A 20,072-nucleotide genomic window follows, 5' to 3' on the forward strand; every position below is an offset into this window, starting at 1 on the left:
ATGCATTTGTTATGAGAGATAACTCAAACACTGAAAGAGTGACATTTAATGTTGGTGGAGTAGATCCGCTCATGCTAATTGATTGAATCAGGTGCATCTAGCAACATAGTGGATGAAGGCACATGGGAGATATTAAAGTGTAAAAGAATAAAATGTGTTTCTACCAAGTCAACTGGTAAACCCCTGTACCCCTACACATCCAAAGCTCCTATACCAGTAAAAGGTGTGTTCAAGTGCCAAATAAGTATAGGAAAACGAATCACAGAGGCTGAGTTCACAGTAATACATGGGCATGGAGAGCCATTACTCAGCAAGGAAACTGCTATCAAGCTAGGTGTACTGAGAGTGGGGGCGAACATAGCCACTGTGACTGACATCAAAGCAGAAATTCAGAGACAATATCCAAAATTGTTTAGAGGGGTTGGAAAACTGAACACTAAGCAGATAAGACTGCACATTGATGAGAGTATAACACCTGTGGCGCAGCCCATGAGACGTGTCCCGTTTCATTTAAGAGAGGCAGTGGACAAGGAAATAAATCAATTGCTAGAAATGGACATTATTGAAAAAGTGGAGGGACCCACACCTTGGGTGAACCCGGTCGTGATTGCTCCTAAGGCAGCTGAGGACGACATCAGGATGTGCCTTGACATGAGGAGAGCAAATGCAGCTATCATCAGAGAGAGACATCCAATTCCCACAGTGGATGAGCTTCTACAGGGGATGAATGGATCAACCATTTTCAGCAAACTGGATCTAAAGTGGGGATATCACCAGCTGGAGCTCACACCAGAGTCAAGAGCTATCACCACATTTGCTGTCCACGCAGGTACCTTCAGGTACAAAAGACTCATATTTGGTGTTTCCTCAGCAAGCGAACAATACCAACACGAAATTGCAACTGCAGTGACAGGCATTGAGGGGGTGGAGAATATTCATTATTCAATATTCATCATCGTCCATGCCCCTGACCAGGAAACCCATGATCAACGGTTGCATGCAGTTTTGTCCCGGCTGGAGCGGTGTGGGCTCACCTTAAATGCAGATAAATGTCAATTCAATATGGACAAGCTGATCTTCATGGGCATCTTACTGTCACAGAAGGGCATCGGCCCCACGACTGAAAGAGTGAGAGCTGTAGCAGAGGCCCGGGAACCTGAAAATGCATCCGAGAAAAATGCTCCCACCAAAGTCATAGCGGATGCTGGACCAGTTGGCATAGGAGCGGTTCTAGTGCAAGAACAACAACGAGAAATGGTACCAATATGCTATGTGAGCAGAAGTCTCACAGACTGTGAAAGGAGATATTCACAGACCGAGCGTGAGGCGCTAGCATTAGTCTGGGCTTGCGAGAGACTGCACCCCTACATATATGGAAAAAGGTTTGACCTGGTGACTGATCACAAAGCACTGGAAGCGATCTACAGTCCCACATCAAAACCATGTGCACGTGTTGAAAGGTGGGTGCTGAGACTCCAACCATATGATTTTAAGGTGGTTCACATTCCAGGAAAGGACAATATTGCAGATACCCTATCACGACTGCTGGGAAAAAGTGCCATAGAACAGACTCATGAGCACGGAGCAGAGGAATACGTGAGGTTGGTCGCTACAAGTGCCACTCCAAGAGCATTGACTACAAGAGAAGTTGAGGAGGCCTCAGCAGCTGACGATGAGCTGAGAGAGGTGAGAAACGCTGTACAGAGCGGCTGTTTTGACAGGTGCCAGACATATGCGCCTATAGCATATGAGCTGTGTGTGATTGGACAGATAGTGTTGAGAGGGACACGTATGGTTTTACCACACACACTGAGAGCCAGAGCTCTGGTCTTGGCCCATGAGGGACATTTAGGAATAGTCGGCACAAAACAGCACCTCAGGAGCAAGGTATGGTGGCCAGGGATGGATCGGGCCGCAGAGAGACATGTGAAGACTTGTCACGGATGCCAGGTAGTCTTCCGACCTGATGTGCCTGAACCACTACGGCCGACAGCGATACCAGATGGGCCGTGGCAAGATGTTGCCACTGACCTGCTGGGTCCACTACCGACAGGACACTCGATACTGGTCGTTGTAGATTACTACAGCAGATATTATGAATATGAGATCTTAAAATCAACCACCACAGACAAGGTGATAGACAGTCTGGAGAACATTTTCAGTCGTCATGGTCTCCCATTCACCATCAGATCTGATTGTGGCCCACAGTTCATTTCTACTCAGTTTCAGACATACTGTGTGGACAATGGAATACTGCACGTGAAAACGACGCCAAAGTGGGCACAAGCCAATGGTGAAGTGGAGAGACAAAATGCTTCACTGATTAAAAGGATACACATTGCACAGTCTGAGGGATTGGACTGGAAGAAGGAACTCCGGAAGTATGTCACAATCTATCGATCTATTGACCACTCCAAAACAGGAAGGAGTCCGGCGGAACTGCTCTTCAAAAGTAAACTACGAGGAAAGCTCCCTGACATAACAACACCACAACGGGATCTAGAGACGAGAGACCTAGATGCTGAAAGAAAAGGTAAATCAAAAATCTACACTGACAACAAGAACAGAGCAAAACATTCTGATGTGACAGTTGGAGATAAAGTTCTACTGAAACAAGACAAGGTGGATAAATTCTCCACTATATTCAACAAGACACCACACAAGGTAATCAGGAAGGACGGTAACAATGTGATTGTCAAATCACCCACTGGAGCTACATATTCTAGGTGAGTCTGAGGGTTAACACTGGAAGATTGAAAGTTAAAATGTTTACTTGTTTGTTCTTAACATTACATAATGTGTTTATACATGTTTGAAACAGGGTTAGGAGTTTCATTCCAAGTAAAGGGGGGATTTCGCGTATTGATGAGGTCATTGACAGGAGACAACTGAGTTATGTCTAAGTTCAACTGAGGGGGCGCTACACTAGAAAAGTACACAGCAGTAGTTCAATAAAGCTGGTCGCTTAACGACAGAGGTGGTGTGATTATTGGTCCCATGTACAGTCAGTATCGAACACTACTAGGGCTGGGCGATATATCGATATATAAGATATATTGATATATTTTTAAATGAGATATGGAATTAGACCATATCACGTATATCGATATAGTTCAAATTAGCGCTGTGATCCTTGCTCCAGACAAGCCGCTGACCGGAGCTCTCTGCACTCTTTCATGCACAGAGAGGGGAGGGGCAGGTGAAAAAACGTGGCACAAAGTGCAATATGCAGTGTGTGAAACTGCGGGCTGCAGAAGCCACAGGCGCAAGCCGTCCACAACCCGACAAAACTCCAGCAACAAAACAAAGCTCACTGCAAGCTTCATTTTCCCTCAGTGTGCTGTATGAGAAGAAAACGAGTGGTGTGCAAAAGCGGTGTCCTTTCACAATGCCAAAGACACGTTAATGAAAAGTTAATGAAAACGATGGACCCGAGATATAAGCTTCCCAGTCGCAACTATTTTTCACGAGAAGCAGTGCGCTGTACAGTGACGTCAGACAGAGCCTTGCAAACCGCCCCGCTGACGTCACCCATTTTGCGTTGGTCAAGCAGTACATGTGACAGCACTACTGTTTATCAAAGTAAAAAAAAAAGAGGCGGAAATGTTTATTGAGTTGCTGCTCTGTTTCTTGTGCAACCAACTCTGTTGAGACTGTTGAGATACGTTAACAAAAAGGAAAAGGTAATCTGAAGCTGATGTTTAAAAATGTTTTTCTTAAAATGAGCACTTTATTTTGTTGTCTCTATGCTGCCCTTACTAGGGTTTGTCATATTTTGTTCTTTCATAAGAGAAGAAAATCTGTAATTTGATTTTCAGAAGTAATTTATAGTCAAACTAAAACATTTTGATATTGTACTTTTCTCATATACACATATTTATTTCAGAAAAAGATTGGCCTATTTTATAGGCTATTTTATTTAAGATATTTTTTTTATTTAAATGTGCACCTAATGGAGCTTTGATTTTATAAAAGGCACTCCTGTTGTTATACAGTGTTTATGTTTACATGTTATTTGACTAAACTACTCATATTTGGCTTTGACTTTGACTGAACATTTCATTTCACAGCTCTCACTTTGCGGAAAAAATATCGGGATATATATCGTATATCAATATTCAACCTAAATATATCAATTTATGACTTTTGGTCCATATCGCCCAGCCCTAATTACTACTAGTAATCTCTCCTGTTGAGTCCACTTTTCATGGACTGCTTTTGACTTCTTGTACATAGAGTTGTCAGCGGTAGACAATGTCATACAGCTGCAGAGCTAGTGTGTTTGTGATGGGTGGGTGGTTAGATTGATATCGTTTGCCCTACAATCTTCCTCCTCTACTTCCTTTCTACGCTGGCATGTCTTGGATCTGAATGCAGAAATGTGTGCTCTAATACCTTAATTGAAGTGTTTCAGGGGTAATGCCAGATCTGACTGCCTTGCCCTCCCTGACTGATTAGAATTTGAGGACACTCATTGTCCTCCAAGTCTTACACTGACATACACAGGCTGTCTGTCTCTCCTCAGGAGTGGCTGAGCCATACCCTCTCAGTCCTCGTATTGTTGTGTTTGGTAAGTAACTGCATGCAGCGCATGTTTGTGCTACATTCTGTTTGTTATGTGTTTTATCCTCATGTGTTCTGTCTGTCATCTAATGTGTTGCACTGCATATGTTCACACACTGCAATTTCCCGCCCGATCAGTAGGGGTCGCTATGCAAGGTTGTTGTGCTTCTTGCTACAGTCAGCAATGGCGTCCGAGAGAGAAAGACTGTTGTTGTTGTTGTTGCAGCTGAATATCATTAAACAGTGGCCGTTTCTCCCCTGAAATAATATTTTCTGTGTCCCAGAACGCAGTTTTAAGATTATTTGAGGTGAGAAATTGGCTATTTAGAGTCTAAACATGTGGTTTGTGTATTAAGATATGACATATTTATTTAAGATATGACTTAGTGACGTTGTCGGCGGTGATCAGCTCAGCCTCTGTGGACGCTCAGTGCGCACAGTGGCCGGCACAGAGCAGCGTTATCTCGGCCTGTCCTGAGGACCAATCTCAGCCCTTGTCGTCTCCGTTGTCCCTTGACGGAATTACGCTTAAAAATTATTTTGTGCACTGAGAGCACTTTATGCAGGAGTATACATTGGGCTTAAGACTTCCTACCCACCTTTAATACCTCATTAAAAACAAATAGACCTATTAAGAGTAGAGAAAGCACTCAGAGAGAGGTCAGAAATCAGTTCTGTACTTATTGAGTTATGCTGCTCACAAACAGACACAAATAACCCCCGAAGCAGATGTAAATAAACTCACATATTATGGTGTAACTTGGGATGACTCAATATCACTTTTTCATGTCCGATATCAGTATTTTTAATTTTACATCTTTTTAATTCTACAACACAGAAATCGTGTATTACAGATGGTTTTTATTTTACAGTGTATTGTCACTCTCCTTTAAGAAGAACAAACATCTTAAAAGAAACCTTTTCAAGGGTCCAGAGAAACAACCTATGTGCAGCTTTATATCCATATGTTTCTCATATATTAGGATATAGACTAAAAATATCCATATATTATTTATAAGCCATATCACCCAGCCTTAGGCCCAATTCCAATTCCTATCTTAACCCTCAATCTTAACCCTCAAGCTCAACCCTTAATCTTAACTGGCCCTCAAAACCAAGTGTTGAGGGTTATTTCGTCACTTAGAAATGGGACACCCCTTAAATGCAGATACGTCTTCAGACTAAGGGGGCAGAATAACGCGAAGGCTGCGTCCGGTCTGTCAACTCCAAAAAAGAAGAAGAAGAACACATTTACGTCACTATTATTTATTTATTATTTTATTTCAGTCAAGTTATTAGGTTGTCAGTTAGTTATAAGATGATACTCATACAAATACGACAACCACGGACATATTCAGCTGACAGTTACCACACACCACGGCTTATTGAAGGGTTAACAATAGCGAACGATCGCGTGTGCGCACCGGCCGGCTATTGACAAAAGATCGTAAAATAAAAATAAATGTTAAGCAACAATGACGTCAGTAATCCATAATATGGGCCTAATACAATGGTTTTCATAATTTTTATATCTCTATTAACAAAGAAAATACTCGACACCATCTTTCTCATGTGAAAACACGCAATGCATTCTGGGTAGCCCTTGCTCCCAAGGGTGGTCTTGGAAAATCTCAATATTGAGGGCGATACAGCCCTTAAACTCGCCCCTCAACTTAATTTTTCTGAGAATCGGGACAGCACTTGCACTAACGGGAGCGCGCATTTTTGAGATTGAGGGTTAAGATTGAGGGTTAAGCAAGGAATTGGAATTCACCCTTAGTCTGTGGCATATGATATATAGGATTGTGGACCTTTTTTCTTTTTTTATCTACGATACTGTGATTATGACCAGTATCAGTAAGTATCATATCGGCTCTAGGGATGAGACAATTTTTTATCATGTATTGCCATAAGAAGCAATTGCAAGTGAATATTTGTAGTTAAATTATTTTCTCTGAATAACAATTAATGGGAAATTGTGTTCATATTTCGCTCTGCATAGCTCACCAGCTGGTGAAGTGCCCAAGGGGGAGTCATCTCTGGAGCTCATGATTTGTAACATTCTTATTTAATATTTTTTTGTTTTTTCTCTTTAACAAAGTCCACTAAAAATACTGTATTTATCCTATTTGTGATGTAAAGTGTATATTTTCTTTAAATAAAATATTAGGGAAAGTGATTATTTTAGGGACATTTTGTGTAAGCTGATTTATACAATTATGACAATAATATGGTGAATTATTTTGTTGACAATAATCATGACAAAAAATCATATAATTTCATACTTAGTTGTATCCTGTGTTTTAGTTCCCATTAGAAACCAACCCCCATCTCATTCATGTCATTATGTCTCATATCACTTGTTTTTCCTCTCATGTTTTCTCTCTCCCCTCTCTCCTCCTTAGATGCCCTTCTTGCTGATCTAGAAAACAGTGGCTCTCCTCTTGCCCGCTGTCCTGTCCTGCTGACCTCTGAACCTCCTCAGAATGCTGATCCCACCACTCAGGACCCAAACCAGGCCCGGCCACCACCACCTGCATATACTCCACAGCAGGTTGACTCTATCAGCACTAACTGTTTTCTGTCATCAATCTGAACTCTGCCAATTTCTTATTTACATTTTTAATGTAACAGACTGTTTCTGCTGCAATGAAATCCTCCCAGAACTCCAACCCAGACAAGCTATACAGGTAACACCTTTTTTTTTTTTTTTTTTTTAAATTAAGAATTATTATTTTACATAATTATGAACAGGAAACAAACAAACAACCATACATATGAACGAGTAAATGAAAATTTAATGAAAATTAACAAAAAGTTTTTCCATGTTAGTTGTCATAATTTCCCGTATGTCTTGATCTAATTCTATACATAAATATTTCATCCCTTTTGGTAACCACTTGAAATTAAAGGCATATAGCTGACTGCATGAGCATGTTTGAGACACTGGCATAGCTTCTGATTTGTGCCAATTGATACAATAACCAGAGACTTTAGAATACGTTTCAATAATTTCTAGTAAGATTGACACAGAACTGGTCAGATCTCGATATCATCAGCATAAAGAAATAATTTATGTTCCCTGTCTCCTCCAATGACTCCCTTAATTCTTGACTTTGCTCTAATCAATGCAGCTAATGGTTCTAAGAAAATTTTGAACAAAAAAACTTCATTAATTTTTTAGCTGATGTAAATAGTATATCCTGTTTCCTAATTGCTGTAATGGTATTATTTGAATCCAAGCGTTTTAGTTGTCTTGCCAATAATTGTCCAGTTTTTTCACCATTTTCATAAAAGTTTGTTTTGAGCCTAAATAGGGAATACTCTGCTTTTTTTTATAATACATTTCATGTAGCTCAAATTTTAGTCAACACATTTTCCTGAAACCTTCTTCATCATATTGTTCAGCTAGCTGCTTCTCTAATTTACCTATTTCCTCTTCTAATTGTTGTACTTTTTCCTTATTGTCCCTTTTATTCCATGAGCTATAAGCTATACATTTCCCTCTAATAAACGCCTTGAGTGCATCTCAAACTGTAGCTAATCTTTCTGTTGTTCCCTTGTTAATTTCTAAAAAAAATACCTTAATATCCCCACCAAGTTTTGCAGCAAATTGTTCATCCTGTAATAGACCTGTATTTAATCTGTAATCTTCCAACTTTACCTTTATCAGAACGCAAATCTATTTGTAATTCAACGGGTGCATGGTCTGTTATTGCTATAACTCCTATATTGCAGTCTATCACCAAATCAACCAGTGAGCTAGCAACCAAAACAAATATATCTGTGAATAAGATCTGTGAGAATGAGAATAAAGTGTATATTCCCGTTCTTTCTGATTTTCGAGTCTCCAGATATCTATCAAGCCCAGTTCTTTCCGTAGAATATCCTATGTTGCTCTGTCTCTGGGGGAAGTACCTATTCTGATACTGCTGGTCATCTATTGTTTGATTCAAATCCCCCCCCCCTCCCAAGATAATTTGGCCATCTACATTTCCTAGTATCTTATTGACCTCATGAAAAAAGGATGTGTTTTCTTAGTTTGGAGCATATAAGTTACAAAGTACCACTTTTACCACAACTTCATTAATAAGTGCTTCCACAGCTAAAATTCGTCCATCAGGGTCTTTAAATTGTTTGACACAGCAAAATTCAACTTTTTGTTGACAAGGATAATTAGCCTTGGATATTTAAAGGGCCCCTATTGTGCAAAATCAACTTTTTGCACAATGTTACTACAAATGTTACTACAAATTAGTAACAGTACACAAGTAAAAAAATAATAATAGTAAATTAAAATAATGATAGCAATAAAAACAATAACTAAAGATAAATAACCAATCTACTTGCACTGCTGCACACCTTGCAAAAATTTACAACATGCAAAATACACTAATAACACAAAATCAAAACAAAATACTCTTCTTTTTCAAAGAACAAAACAGTGATATACTCCCTCAGCACAACATTTATACAGGGCTGTAACTCTGCTGAAACGTTTATGTGGCGGAAACAAGTGACGCTTGTCCAAAGTCTGAACAAGTGTCTTGGATCCTGGGTTGCTTACGGTACTGATGCTAACATGTCCTTCACTACCATAAATGTCACAGCCTCCCGTATCTCCTGATGTCGTGGTGGGATATGGGGCAGCATTGTAAAGAGTCTGCCTTGAGGACCGTGTTGTGGTGGCGCTGGCTGACGAGATTGTTGGTCGTGTTGCCTTCAGGAGCAGACACGACAGCGTGAGAGACTAAGCAAACAATTTCCTTTTGCTCGACGTCCATCAATGTGTTTCCGGTTAGCAGATGTTGTCCTACATTTCTTCTCAACCAAAGGCTGCCTTTCTGTCGTGTTTCCACGTTCTCTCCTCATGTTATTGATCCACACACGTCAGTTGCCGCTGCAGTAACACTGGTGCATTCAAGGTGTTTTTCTAGCATAGGAATTTACATACACGCCGCGCAGCGCATTAATCGTTTTTCTTCGATTCTAATGTTTTTATGATAGCGAGAAGTCAAAATCGTGGTCACTCTATGCATTACGGTGAAACGCAGTAACAACGGGTAAACGTTACTATGGGGTATATGGAGCGGGGGTTGTGACGACGGTGCATAACAATAGGTGATAAGTATGGCTGTGGATAGTAAGTTAGATCGACACTCCCCTGGATGCAGTGGATGGGTGTTTACATGGGTCTCATTCACATGTAAATGACCAGACACAAAACCGAGCGTTCTGAAAAAGGCTGTTTTGGCAGGGTTATTGAACTGCTATTGTGCTTCATCCTTATGATATTTTGACTAAAGCATGTCACAGACATGTTCATTAGGGCATCAGGAACTAGTTTAACTTGGGGTAATAGGGTATAATATGGGACCTTTAATGTTGGTGAATCAAATTGTTTAATTGATTCTTGTTATTTGATTTAATAAATTGTTACTTTTGTTCACTTAAAGGAATGGTCTGTGTCTTTTGTACATGCATATTGTGACAAACGGGGGTTGAGAGAGTTAGTGCTCGGATTCACACCTTCATTATTGTTCAATTGGGATATCTTTGATATTATAGTCAATTACAGTGATTATTTAGACTGATTTTAAAGGCATAGATTGATCGTCTTTTCCCTGATTTCAGGGTGGTGCCCCGATCTAAGTTTATTAATTAAATATTAATTAATATTTATTACTTTTATTTTTATCAATCAAATTATTGCCACACACTGCCACTGTGATTCATATTCATATTTTCTCACCAATTACAAAGTTAGATCCTAACAATTGAAACAAAATGGTCACAGTTTAGAATTTTGGCCCCTTCTGTGATCTTGTTTGACACCCCTGCTGTAACCAATCCCAGCTGACACTGGGGGAGAGCAGGGTTTAACTGTTTGCAGTTCATGGTTTATGAATTACAGTGTATGGTCAGAGAAATTACTTGAGCCAAACACAAGTGAATAACTCTGATTAGCAGGTGAGAGATTTCTACTTACAAGAAAATATGAGCTGTGTTTGTTTTTGAGAGACTCTTTGGATCTGAATCCACCCATGTACACTATACTCAGTGTACATGGTACACTCAGCTGTGTCTCCATAATGACTAGAGTCTGTGACTCAAGGTGGCCATAATGAATCCAGCCACATCAGTGACAGGAGTTCCTTTTAAATGCTTTCTCTCTTTCTTGCAGCACAGTGTGTAAACCACGGTCTACCCGCACAGCAGATCCTCCCCCTCCTTCCGCCTTCTCTTCCTCCTCACTGCTCGGAGGAGGTCTGAGTGAACTGGACCATCTGTTACAGGAGCTCAACGCCACCCAGTTCAACATCACAGGTTAGAGGTCACTGTTTGGACACCTAGATGTTGCTTAGTCCTAGTGTTTAACTGTAAAGTGAATATTTTTCTTATTCTTTTTTACATCAGATGAGATCTTGGCCCAGTTCCCTTCTTCAAAGAAAGATGAGAGGGATAAGACGAGGGACAAAGCCACAACCTCCTCCAACAGGTACTGAATTTTGTCTGGAAATCACTAAATAACCTACAGAGGTCACTGCAATTGTTAGGAGTGGAGCAAAAATACATTCAATACTTTGGCAACAAATGTTTATATTTATATATTCTGAATTGATTCAAAACTTAAAAAAATAACATTGCTTCAGTTGTAGGCCACACACTTGGTTCAGTGGTTAGCGCTCTGGCCTTTGCTACAAGAAGACCCGAGTTCAAGTCCCAGCTGGAACAAGGGCCTTTCTGCATGGAGTTTGCTTGTTTTCCCAGTGTGTGCATGGGTTTTCTCCGGGTCCTCTGGCTTGCCCTATCGCCCTATGTCAGCTGAGCCCCCGTGACCTTTATCGTGACAGTGATAAAACTGTAGAAAATGGATCAACGCTTTAGTTGTGATTGACATAGCCTCTTTCATTTCAAAAGACCTGCACCATTACAGTGTAGCAGAAAACAAAGGCTTCAGTTTTATGATTATGAGTATGGCTGCAACTATATAACTGATTATTTTCCAGTTTCGGCCATAAAATGGCAGAAAAGTGTTGATCAAACCTGGAAATTATGATGTTCTCAAATATCTTGTTTTGTCCACTAACCAAAATGATTCGGTTTGAATGATCTTTGTTATATCGGGCAAAGAAACCAGAACATATTCACATTTAAGAATCTGAAAAATTATAGAAAATTATTTTAATTATGGCAAAAACACTCACACTGAACCAAATCGAATAATAGTTGCAGTCGTAATAACAAATGAGCCACAGTATATCATATCGTCACATAACTTTTTAGTTTATACCCAGGCTACTTGGTCAAGTTCAGCTTGAATAAATGTAAACATTGCCTTTTTCCAAATATAAAAGATACCAAATCTTTGTGCAATAATAAGCACACAGTAGCAAAGTAGAGCCTCAAATCAGCAGCTCTATGAATGGAATCAATTTTGAATCTAAAAGTGATTTTGAATCTAAAAATGATTTTCAATCCAATCATTTTGGATTTGCTGAGGCTGAGATTCTGCCACACATTCAGTGGAATAGTAGGCTTCCTCCACTGATTCATTCACCTTCTATCCTTCACTCGCTCATGGGTCAATGATTCAGTGGGTGACTCGTCTCGCGTTCGTTGGCAACAGTCACTTCTCAACCATTCGCTGGCCGCTGTCTCACTCGAATTTTATTAGAAACACTAGTGTAAACTGGTTGGGTTTATTTCTTTTTTTCTAATTTTAATCTTAAAAATGTTAATTTATGGTCTTTGAACTGTCTTTTGTGTTGTAGCTCTGCAAAGCCTTCAGCAACATCAGCTACACTGGAACTGGACAAACTGATGGCATCTTTGTCTGACTTCAGAGTCCAGAGCACAGTAAGAGCCTCTAAAACTTGGGCTGGTTTTCAAACATGTCTTTTCCAGTTCAGCTCAATCTTTGAAAATTTGAAAGATTAGGATATTGATTCATAAAACCCTTTGACTGAGCTTTTAATATATGCCATTTTTATTTCGTCACATGACCACAAACAGCCTAGTTGGCAGATTTGTTACTTTTCCACAGTGTTGTATAAAGTAGCTAAAGGTGATACTTAAGTAAAAGCCTTAAAGTAAACATTACATTAACTGTACTTAAGTATCAACATTATTTGTTTAATATAAAATCTACTTAAGTTTTAGAAGTAAAAGTAATCAAAAAGGAGTAAGAATTGAGTGTTGGTAGCTCAGTGTCTTTCAAATTAAAAGTTGCTGGTTCGATTCCCTCCACTAATCTACATGCGTACACTTAACCCCACGTTACTCCAGGCAGTTGTGCTGACAATGTGTGAATCTGTATGAAACGTGCGAGAAAATGTAGATAGTTAGGGGAAATGTAAAAGGCGAGTAGAAATATAAATAACAAATTAAAGTACTTGGATTTTGTATTTGCTTTTCCATCTATAGTGTAGAACCAGAAACACTGCATACATGTTGTTCTTTAGATGCTGTGGTGTCGTGATTTGTGCATTGTCACAGGTGCTTTAATTTTTCTGAGGCTGTTAAATTATATTTAACACTCAACATCAGACTGAACTGTAGAGTGACGTAAAACCCTTGGGGAGGGGGGTTAGAATAGGAAAATGGGGGAGGCATTATATTATGTGTGTCCTTAATACCTGCAATATCCTCAATAAAGAAATGAATGTAAAAAAACAAACTCCTGAACAACTAGAGTTTCGAAACGTATAATTTTTCTTTCCGTTTCCTCAGCCGGTTGAGCCTGTCACTCCAGTGGTGACGACACAGCAGCAGCCCCCCACACCCACCTCAGCTCCAGCCCCCACTGCCACACCCACCGCAGCCCCCCAACAACCCTCAGCTGGCGGCTCGCTGGACAGCATGCTGGGGCTGCTCCAGTCAGACCTGAGCAGACAAGGTGTTCAAACATCCTCCAAGGGAAACTGCTCAGCATGTCAGAAGCCAGTAGTAGGACAGGTGGGTTATCGGTCTCCCTGGGCAACCCAGTGTTCACGATCACATGATGCAGTTGTACATTCCTGCGCAGCACAGATGACGAGTCGTAATTCACATATTCATAATTCATTCATTCATAATTTCATGACAAACTCTGGTTGTCAAACTATTATTTTTTTCTTGATTGCTATAAATAGCAAAAGTTCAGTAATTAATTGCAATAAATAACATTTTAATCACACTTGTTTAGACACAAGTATTAATTTACGAGTTTGTAAGTCCATATTAACAATTAGTGATGCGACTATACTCATGTTGTGATTTTAGGTGATAATTGGTGAGAAAATATGAGTATGAATGATTAATTAATGTTATTAATTAATTATATTACAAATTTTCTCAAAGCGGATCTAGAGTGGTCCTGTTGCACATATATAATAGTTATGGAGGTCTACTTACATACATTAACTTGTTTTTATGGTCAAAAACCTCCTAGTTGCTGTAAGCGAGCCGATAGAAATCCTCTTTTCTGACGCTGTTCCTGAGTCGCGCTATTTCAGAGTGAACTCTCACCCCCAGAAGACAGAGTCTTGTGATTGGCCAATACTATTCAGTACATCCGCTCTCAGAAGCGCAGCTCCCCCCCTCTGGAACGGTGGATGCACTGCTACTCATTATCAAAACATTGTTTTAACAATGTTTAAAAATAGCTTCGTCACAACTCCCCGCCGCAGTCCCTTTTATGACTTTGACCCGGAGTCAGACCCAGAGTCTGAAGACACTGTCGCTAGTGAAACACCTCCACAACGGACGTTGTTCTTCTTCTGCGGTTCAATGTACGCAACCGGATGTTCCCGGACTAGTGCCTGGACCAGGACGATCTGCTGCTCCGGAGAACTGGTGTTTACGTAACCGGACCGGGTTTTTTCAGAGATCTCGCTGAGCCCGAGATTACAATAAAACACAGCATACTCAGCAGTGGCTGAACTGTTTGTTTAGAACCGTCAGGGGTTCTTAAACAAGGTAATGATGCAGATAAACACTAAAAAAACAGCGTTAATTGGAACTTCCGGTCTAGGTCCGCTTTAAGAATATCAAAACGGGGCACCACTCCTCTCAAAGTGAGGAGAATGACAGAAGGACTGTCACTTAACAACCTTAAAAATGTTATCACTAATTAATAATAAGCATATTAATATTAATTAGGATTAAATTTAAGAAGAGAAGGTGTGAGGTCGTACACTGGCTTCTTTCAATAATAACAAGAACAAACATTAATCCTCTAATCTAAAATAGTTACTGATAAACTGTTTGAATGTGCATAAAAAGGGACATGGATATGAGTGCAGAAGTGTGTGTGTGTGTGTGTGTGTGTGTGTGTGTATAAAGAAAAGGGGGCGTGTCACTCTTTGGCAGCTGGGGCCCGTTTCACAAAACTAGGATAAGAGATTAAGCCAGGCTATGTTGCTTATCCTGGCTTAATTTATCCGTGATCCGGTTGTTCAAAAGCAGGATAGGGGAAAGCAGGATATGTTATGACATAAGTTACCATGGAGATTTATCCTGTGGCATTAGCCTGGTCTGGAGCAGTTCCAGTTCCATTCCACTGCCCACTACACTATGTTTTCACATTCAACTATACTCACGGTCATTATCTTTTTTTAAAAAATTATTTTGCAATACGAGAATACAATAACAATACAAGACAGACAGACCAACAAAAACAACAAACAACAGCATTTGTGGTTTTGTGTGAGTGTGTGTGTGTGTGTGTGGGTGTGTGTGTGTGTGTGTGTGTGTGATATGAGAGTAAGAAACACGGCAACGGTATATATATATCTATACACATACATGTACATATATATATAGTATATCTACTAATATTAATAATAATGATAATAAATATTATAATTGTCAGACAGGTAAACGGGAATCATAATAACAGAAGTGAGTAAACAAAAAAACAATAAACAAAAAAAAGAATAAATGAATAAGAAAATTTAAATTAAAAAAAAAAAAAAAAAAAAAAAAAGTAGAAGCAAAAGAGCAAAAAGGAAATACCACAATGCAAACTTTTTTGTTAATATAATGTTGCAATTATAATAATATGAATAATATCAATAATAAATAATAACAACATTAACAATAACAACAACCATATTCAATATTACGAAAAATTATGAGTAACAAAAATGAGTAACAATAATAATAATATGGGTGGAGTGGAAGTCTCTAAATTCATGGCCTACCTCGGATCCCTGCCCACTTGTACAGGACCAGCCTGCATCCCCACAAACTGGGACGGACTGTATGCGGCACAACACCTTACCCTATGTCTAGATGTATATATAGTCTTAATTATTTACTTAATATGTTTTACTATTGGTATCATCCTTATTACTACTACCATCATTACCATTATTACTGTTATTATCATTATCATTACTACCATATTATTATATTTCTCTATTATGTGCTTTCTAATGTTGTGCATTAAAAACGAGGAGAGGAGTTGTCATGAAGTATAATTTGATGTGAGTCCCCTTTCCTCTTCCTAAACTAGTGTGATGTGCATTACAAAAGGTGATGTGCCATCTGAAGACAGACCTGGGCAGAAAATTGGAGGAGGGGGGAGGAGATCACAGGTCATGGCCCAACAAGCGCGACCCAAGTGATAAATAGTAATAAATAAATAAGTATAAATAATAATAAACACAATAATATTAATCAAAATAGTGTGCTAATAATATATAAGTAATAAATAAATAAATAAGTATAAATAGTAATAAACACAATAATATTAATCATAACACTGTGCTAATAAAAAAAATTGAGGCGTCAAAGAACGGAAGTGAATGATGTTGTGGCTGGTATGTGGCGGATTATGATTGTAGTAAAGTGATGAATGATAACCATGTAGGGTTATGATTATAGTCAGATGAGTTTGTATTTTCTAAGGAGATGTAGTCTGTAAGTAGGTTTTTCCAGTGTATAATGTGTATGGAGTTCCGAGACTTCCAGTTCATGAAGATAGTTTTCTTGGCGATGGTCAGCGCCACTAGAAGTGAACGGGTGCTTATTTTGTCAAGTATTAATGTAGATAGGTAATGTTGTAAATGTAAGGACGGATCATTATCTTAACATTTGTAATCATTGATTACAATAATTCATTTATTGAAAATTATTAATAATAATTGTATATTTATACACACAATAGAAATATAAAAACACATCAAAGAATAACACAATGCTGCTTTATTGAAGGATAAATCAAAGCAAGTAAATCAGCTCCTTTCAAAACTGAAAAAAGCACAAATTCAAAGATCATATTATAGAACATAAGAATGAATGCACATTCAAAGGTCTGTATATAATACACCCCCACATGTCTGCACATTGAAATGAATGCAGGACAAATCCATACACTAATGAAAAGACACATGAATGGATGCCTCCCAGCAGCTTGTATGCATACAGTATACAACACAAACATCATAAGAGGCCAAATATTATTGCATATTAACTGAAATAGATGGCAGGATTGTCCCAGTCCATGTATGATGGCGCTCTGGAAGCACTCTCCTTCCTCAGGCAGGACACACTGAAGGACAAGCACAGATAATGTGTTTGTAGACGTCCTGTAGGTAAAATAATGTATGATTGTCCATTGTTAAGTATTAGTCAGGGCACTTGTGAAATGTGCTACAACACTCAAATGCATCTGCTTTGTCCAGTGTAGTTGTGATGTCCACATCAAGTACAATTAAAATAGAAGAAGAAAAGAAAAATCACCATTCTGCAGGATGTTCTTGTATTTAATTTTGACTCATACTGCCATGTCTGCTTTGGCCCAGTCATCTTTAATCTACAAGCACACCACACGCTCGCTCGCACACACACACACGCGCGCGCGCGCACACAGTGTATTTTACAATGTAAAGGAAGTGACATTTACACTTTTTCACTCACAATTTCAACTCATTATCAGAGTATAACTACGTTTTCAGAGATGTTAAATAACTTTTTGGATTGTAAATGTGATGGTTTCGGCGGAGGAATTAATGTGTATTTCCGCACTACTTACGCATTCAGGCGATCACATTTTCTCGTTGGTTTATTATCGTGGCTGTGTTTCAATTCTTTTTGATTTGCTCTTTCACTTCCTCGTATTCCTCCATGAGGATTTCAGCCTCCGAGGACGAAAAAAACGCCGCAGTTGTCATGGTGAATCAGAGAATCTGTGATCAACAGCGAGGTCTATTTGAGGAAGCCGTGTGCGTGCACTTATCCAGGATTGGTTTCACATGGCTTGATGAATCCGTGTCCGATCATCCTGGCTAGGTCTTTGTGGAACCAACTGAGCCTGGACACCCTTGTTTTAGATTCATTGAACCAGGCTCAATCATTCATCCTGGATATCTGAATCCTACTTTTGTGAAACGATCCGTCGGCTGGTGCTTATAACGGGGAGAACAAGCGGGCGCTTTGTTGCACGACTCGTGTAGCTGTATGATACGTAGTCCAACGACAGGGACAGCTGGGGTCCGTTTCACAAGGCAGGTTTAGTGAAAACTCCGAGTCTGTTAACCCTGAAGTGAGGGAAACTCTGAGTTTTCCGTTTCACAAAGGGAGGGAAGTCAAACCAGAGAAAGAGGAGTAAGGCCCAATTCCAATTCCTATCTTAACCCTCAAGCTCAACCCTTAATCTTAACTGGCCCTCAAAACCAAGTGTTGAGGGTTATTTTGACACTTAGAAATGGGACACCCCTTAAATGCAGATACGTCTTCAGACTGCGGGGGGCAGAATAACGCGAAAGCTGCGTCCAGTCTGTAAACTCCAAAAAAGAAGAAGAACAACACATTTACGTCACTATTATTTATTTATTATTTTATTTCAGTCAAGTTATTAGGTTGTCAGTTAGTTATAAGATGAAACTCATACAAATACGACAACCACGGACATATTCAGCTGACAGTTACCACACACCACGGCTTATTGAAGGGTTAACGATCGCGTGTGCGCACCGGCCGGCTATTGACAAAAGATCGTAAAATAAAAATAAATGTTACGCAACAATGACGTCAGTAATCCTTAATATGGGCCTAAACTAAGATAATACAATGGTTTTCATAATCTTTATATCTCTATTAACAAAGAAAATACTTAATTTGTATCGCACTTGCTTCGCTGCTTTCGACGCCATCTTTCTCATGTGAAAACACGCAATGCATTCTGGGTAGCCCTTGCTCCCAAGGGTGGTCTTGGAAAATCTCAATATTGAGGGCGATACAGCCCTTAAACTCGCCCCTCAACTTAATTTTTCGGGACAGCACTTGCACTAGCGGGAGCGAGCATTTTTGAGATTGAGGGTTAAGATTGAGGGTTAAGCAAGGAATTGGAATTCACCCTAACTCTAGCCTGTTTCACAGAGAGAGGTTATTAGCTCTCGTCATTTACCATGGTAACATGCTCTATGAACCTAACCTGGTCGGGACCAGGTTTTTCTCAACAAACCTTGAGTTTCTCTCTGTCTCCGCCCTCTTTCAGACACACACGGTATTTGATTTCCTCATTCATTCAGTCGGCAGTCGAGTTTTGAAGTCTGTTCTGCGTCTACATTAGAAGTTATATTAGGTGGAGACTATATTCACTACCATGTGCTTTTGACAATGATCCCGTGGATGAAGGAGCAGCATTACTGCGCAGAGAATGAAATATTTGTCGGGAGATGATTATCAGACCGCGCATAGATGCTCTTACATTTCCAGACACTTCTCTTTTTGAGCGGTACTGTTTCACGTCACAGTCATCATTTACATACACAACCTAATCCGTCCTTACATTTACAACATTACCAACTAAAGTCATGCTCTCACATCCCAGCAGAATGAGAGAGCATTTTTTTTTTTTCAAATTGGAGTTTTTTATAGAACATACGAGATGCAGAGCACTTGAACATGATATAAATGAGAAGTCATTTATGTGTGTGAAAGCATCATTATGTTTTATTTATCCCATGAGATTATCCCGAGGTCTTACCTGTTTGAACAATGTTTTCATGTTTCATCTTAAACTGCTGCCAAGTGCGCTTCTCCCCCACGGGATTACTCCTAAATGAAATAAATTAATAGTCTACAACTAAAGCAGTTTCCCCCTGTAATATTATTATGTTTGTGCAAAGGACGACATTTAAACTTCCGCATCAGCAGCAGTGTTCTCTGATGCCGTCTCCCTCTCTTTTGCTGCTGCAGCGGTGTTACACTTATGACCGTATGAGTGCATTATTATTTTCAACTCCAGTTGAACGTCGCCCTCCAGTTCCCCGTTGCCATGGTGTCTCGTCGAAACAGGGCTCCATTGATGCTGTCTTTTTATACTTGTGGTGCTCGCGCTTAACTCCGGGTGAAACTACTCCGAGTTGAACAAACTAACTCAAATCAGCTGTTGTGGAACTGAAAGTTCAGGGTTTTCTATCTCAGAGTTCAGGGTTAGACTTAGAGTTTGTTGAACCTGCTTTGTGAAACGGACCCCTGGTTGACTGTGGTAGGAACGTGTGCAAATTGCCACTTCC

The 20,072-nt window shown here is 39.6% G+C and overlaps 1 protein-coding gene across 2 annotated transcripts in view; it reads left to right on the plus strand.

The window, feature by feature from the left end:
• Positions 1–20,072, plus strand: part of LOC310938941 (transforming growth factor beta-1-induced transcript 1 protein-like) — a 47,378-nt gene that overhangs the window by 12,749 nt on the left and 14,557 nt on the right. The window contains exons 2-7 of one of the 2 annotated variants that reach the window (XM_083903593.1): positions 6,969–7,117; positions 7,198–7,253; positions 10,748–10,890; positions 10,981–11,062; positions 12,339–12,423; positions 13,297–13,521. In XM_083903593.1, the coding sequence (XP_083759719.1) occupies positions 6,969–7,117; positions 7,198–7,253; positions 10,748–10,890; positions 10,981–11,062; positions 12,339–12,423; positions 13,297–13,521 (740 nt within the window). The remainder of the gene's footprint in view (positions 1–6,968; positions 7,118–7,197; positions 7,254–10,747; positions 10,891–10,980; positions 11,063–12,338; positions 12,424–13,296; positions 13,522–20,072) is intronic. The other variant, XM_083903594.1, reaches the window with a different exon arrangement.

The sequence above is a fragment of the Microchirus variegatus genome (assembly GCF_963457635.1).
Source record: "Microchirus variegatus genome assembly, chromosome: 17".
Taxonomy (NCBI): Eukaryota; Metazoa; Chordata; class Actinopteri; order Pleuronectiformes; family Soleidae; genus Microchirus; species Microchirus variegatus.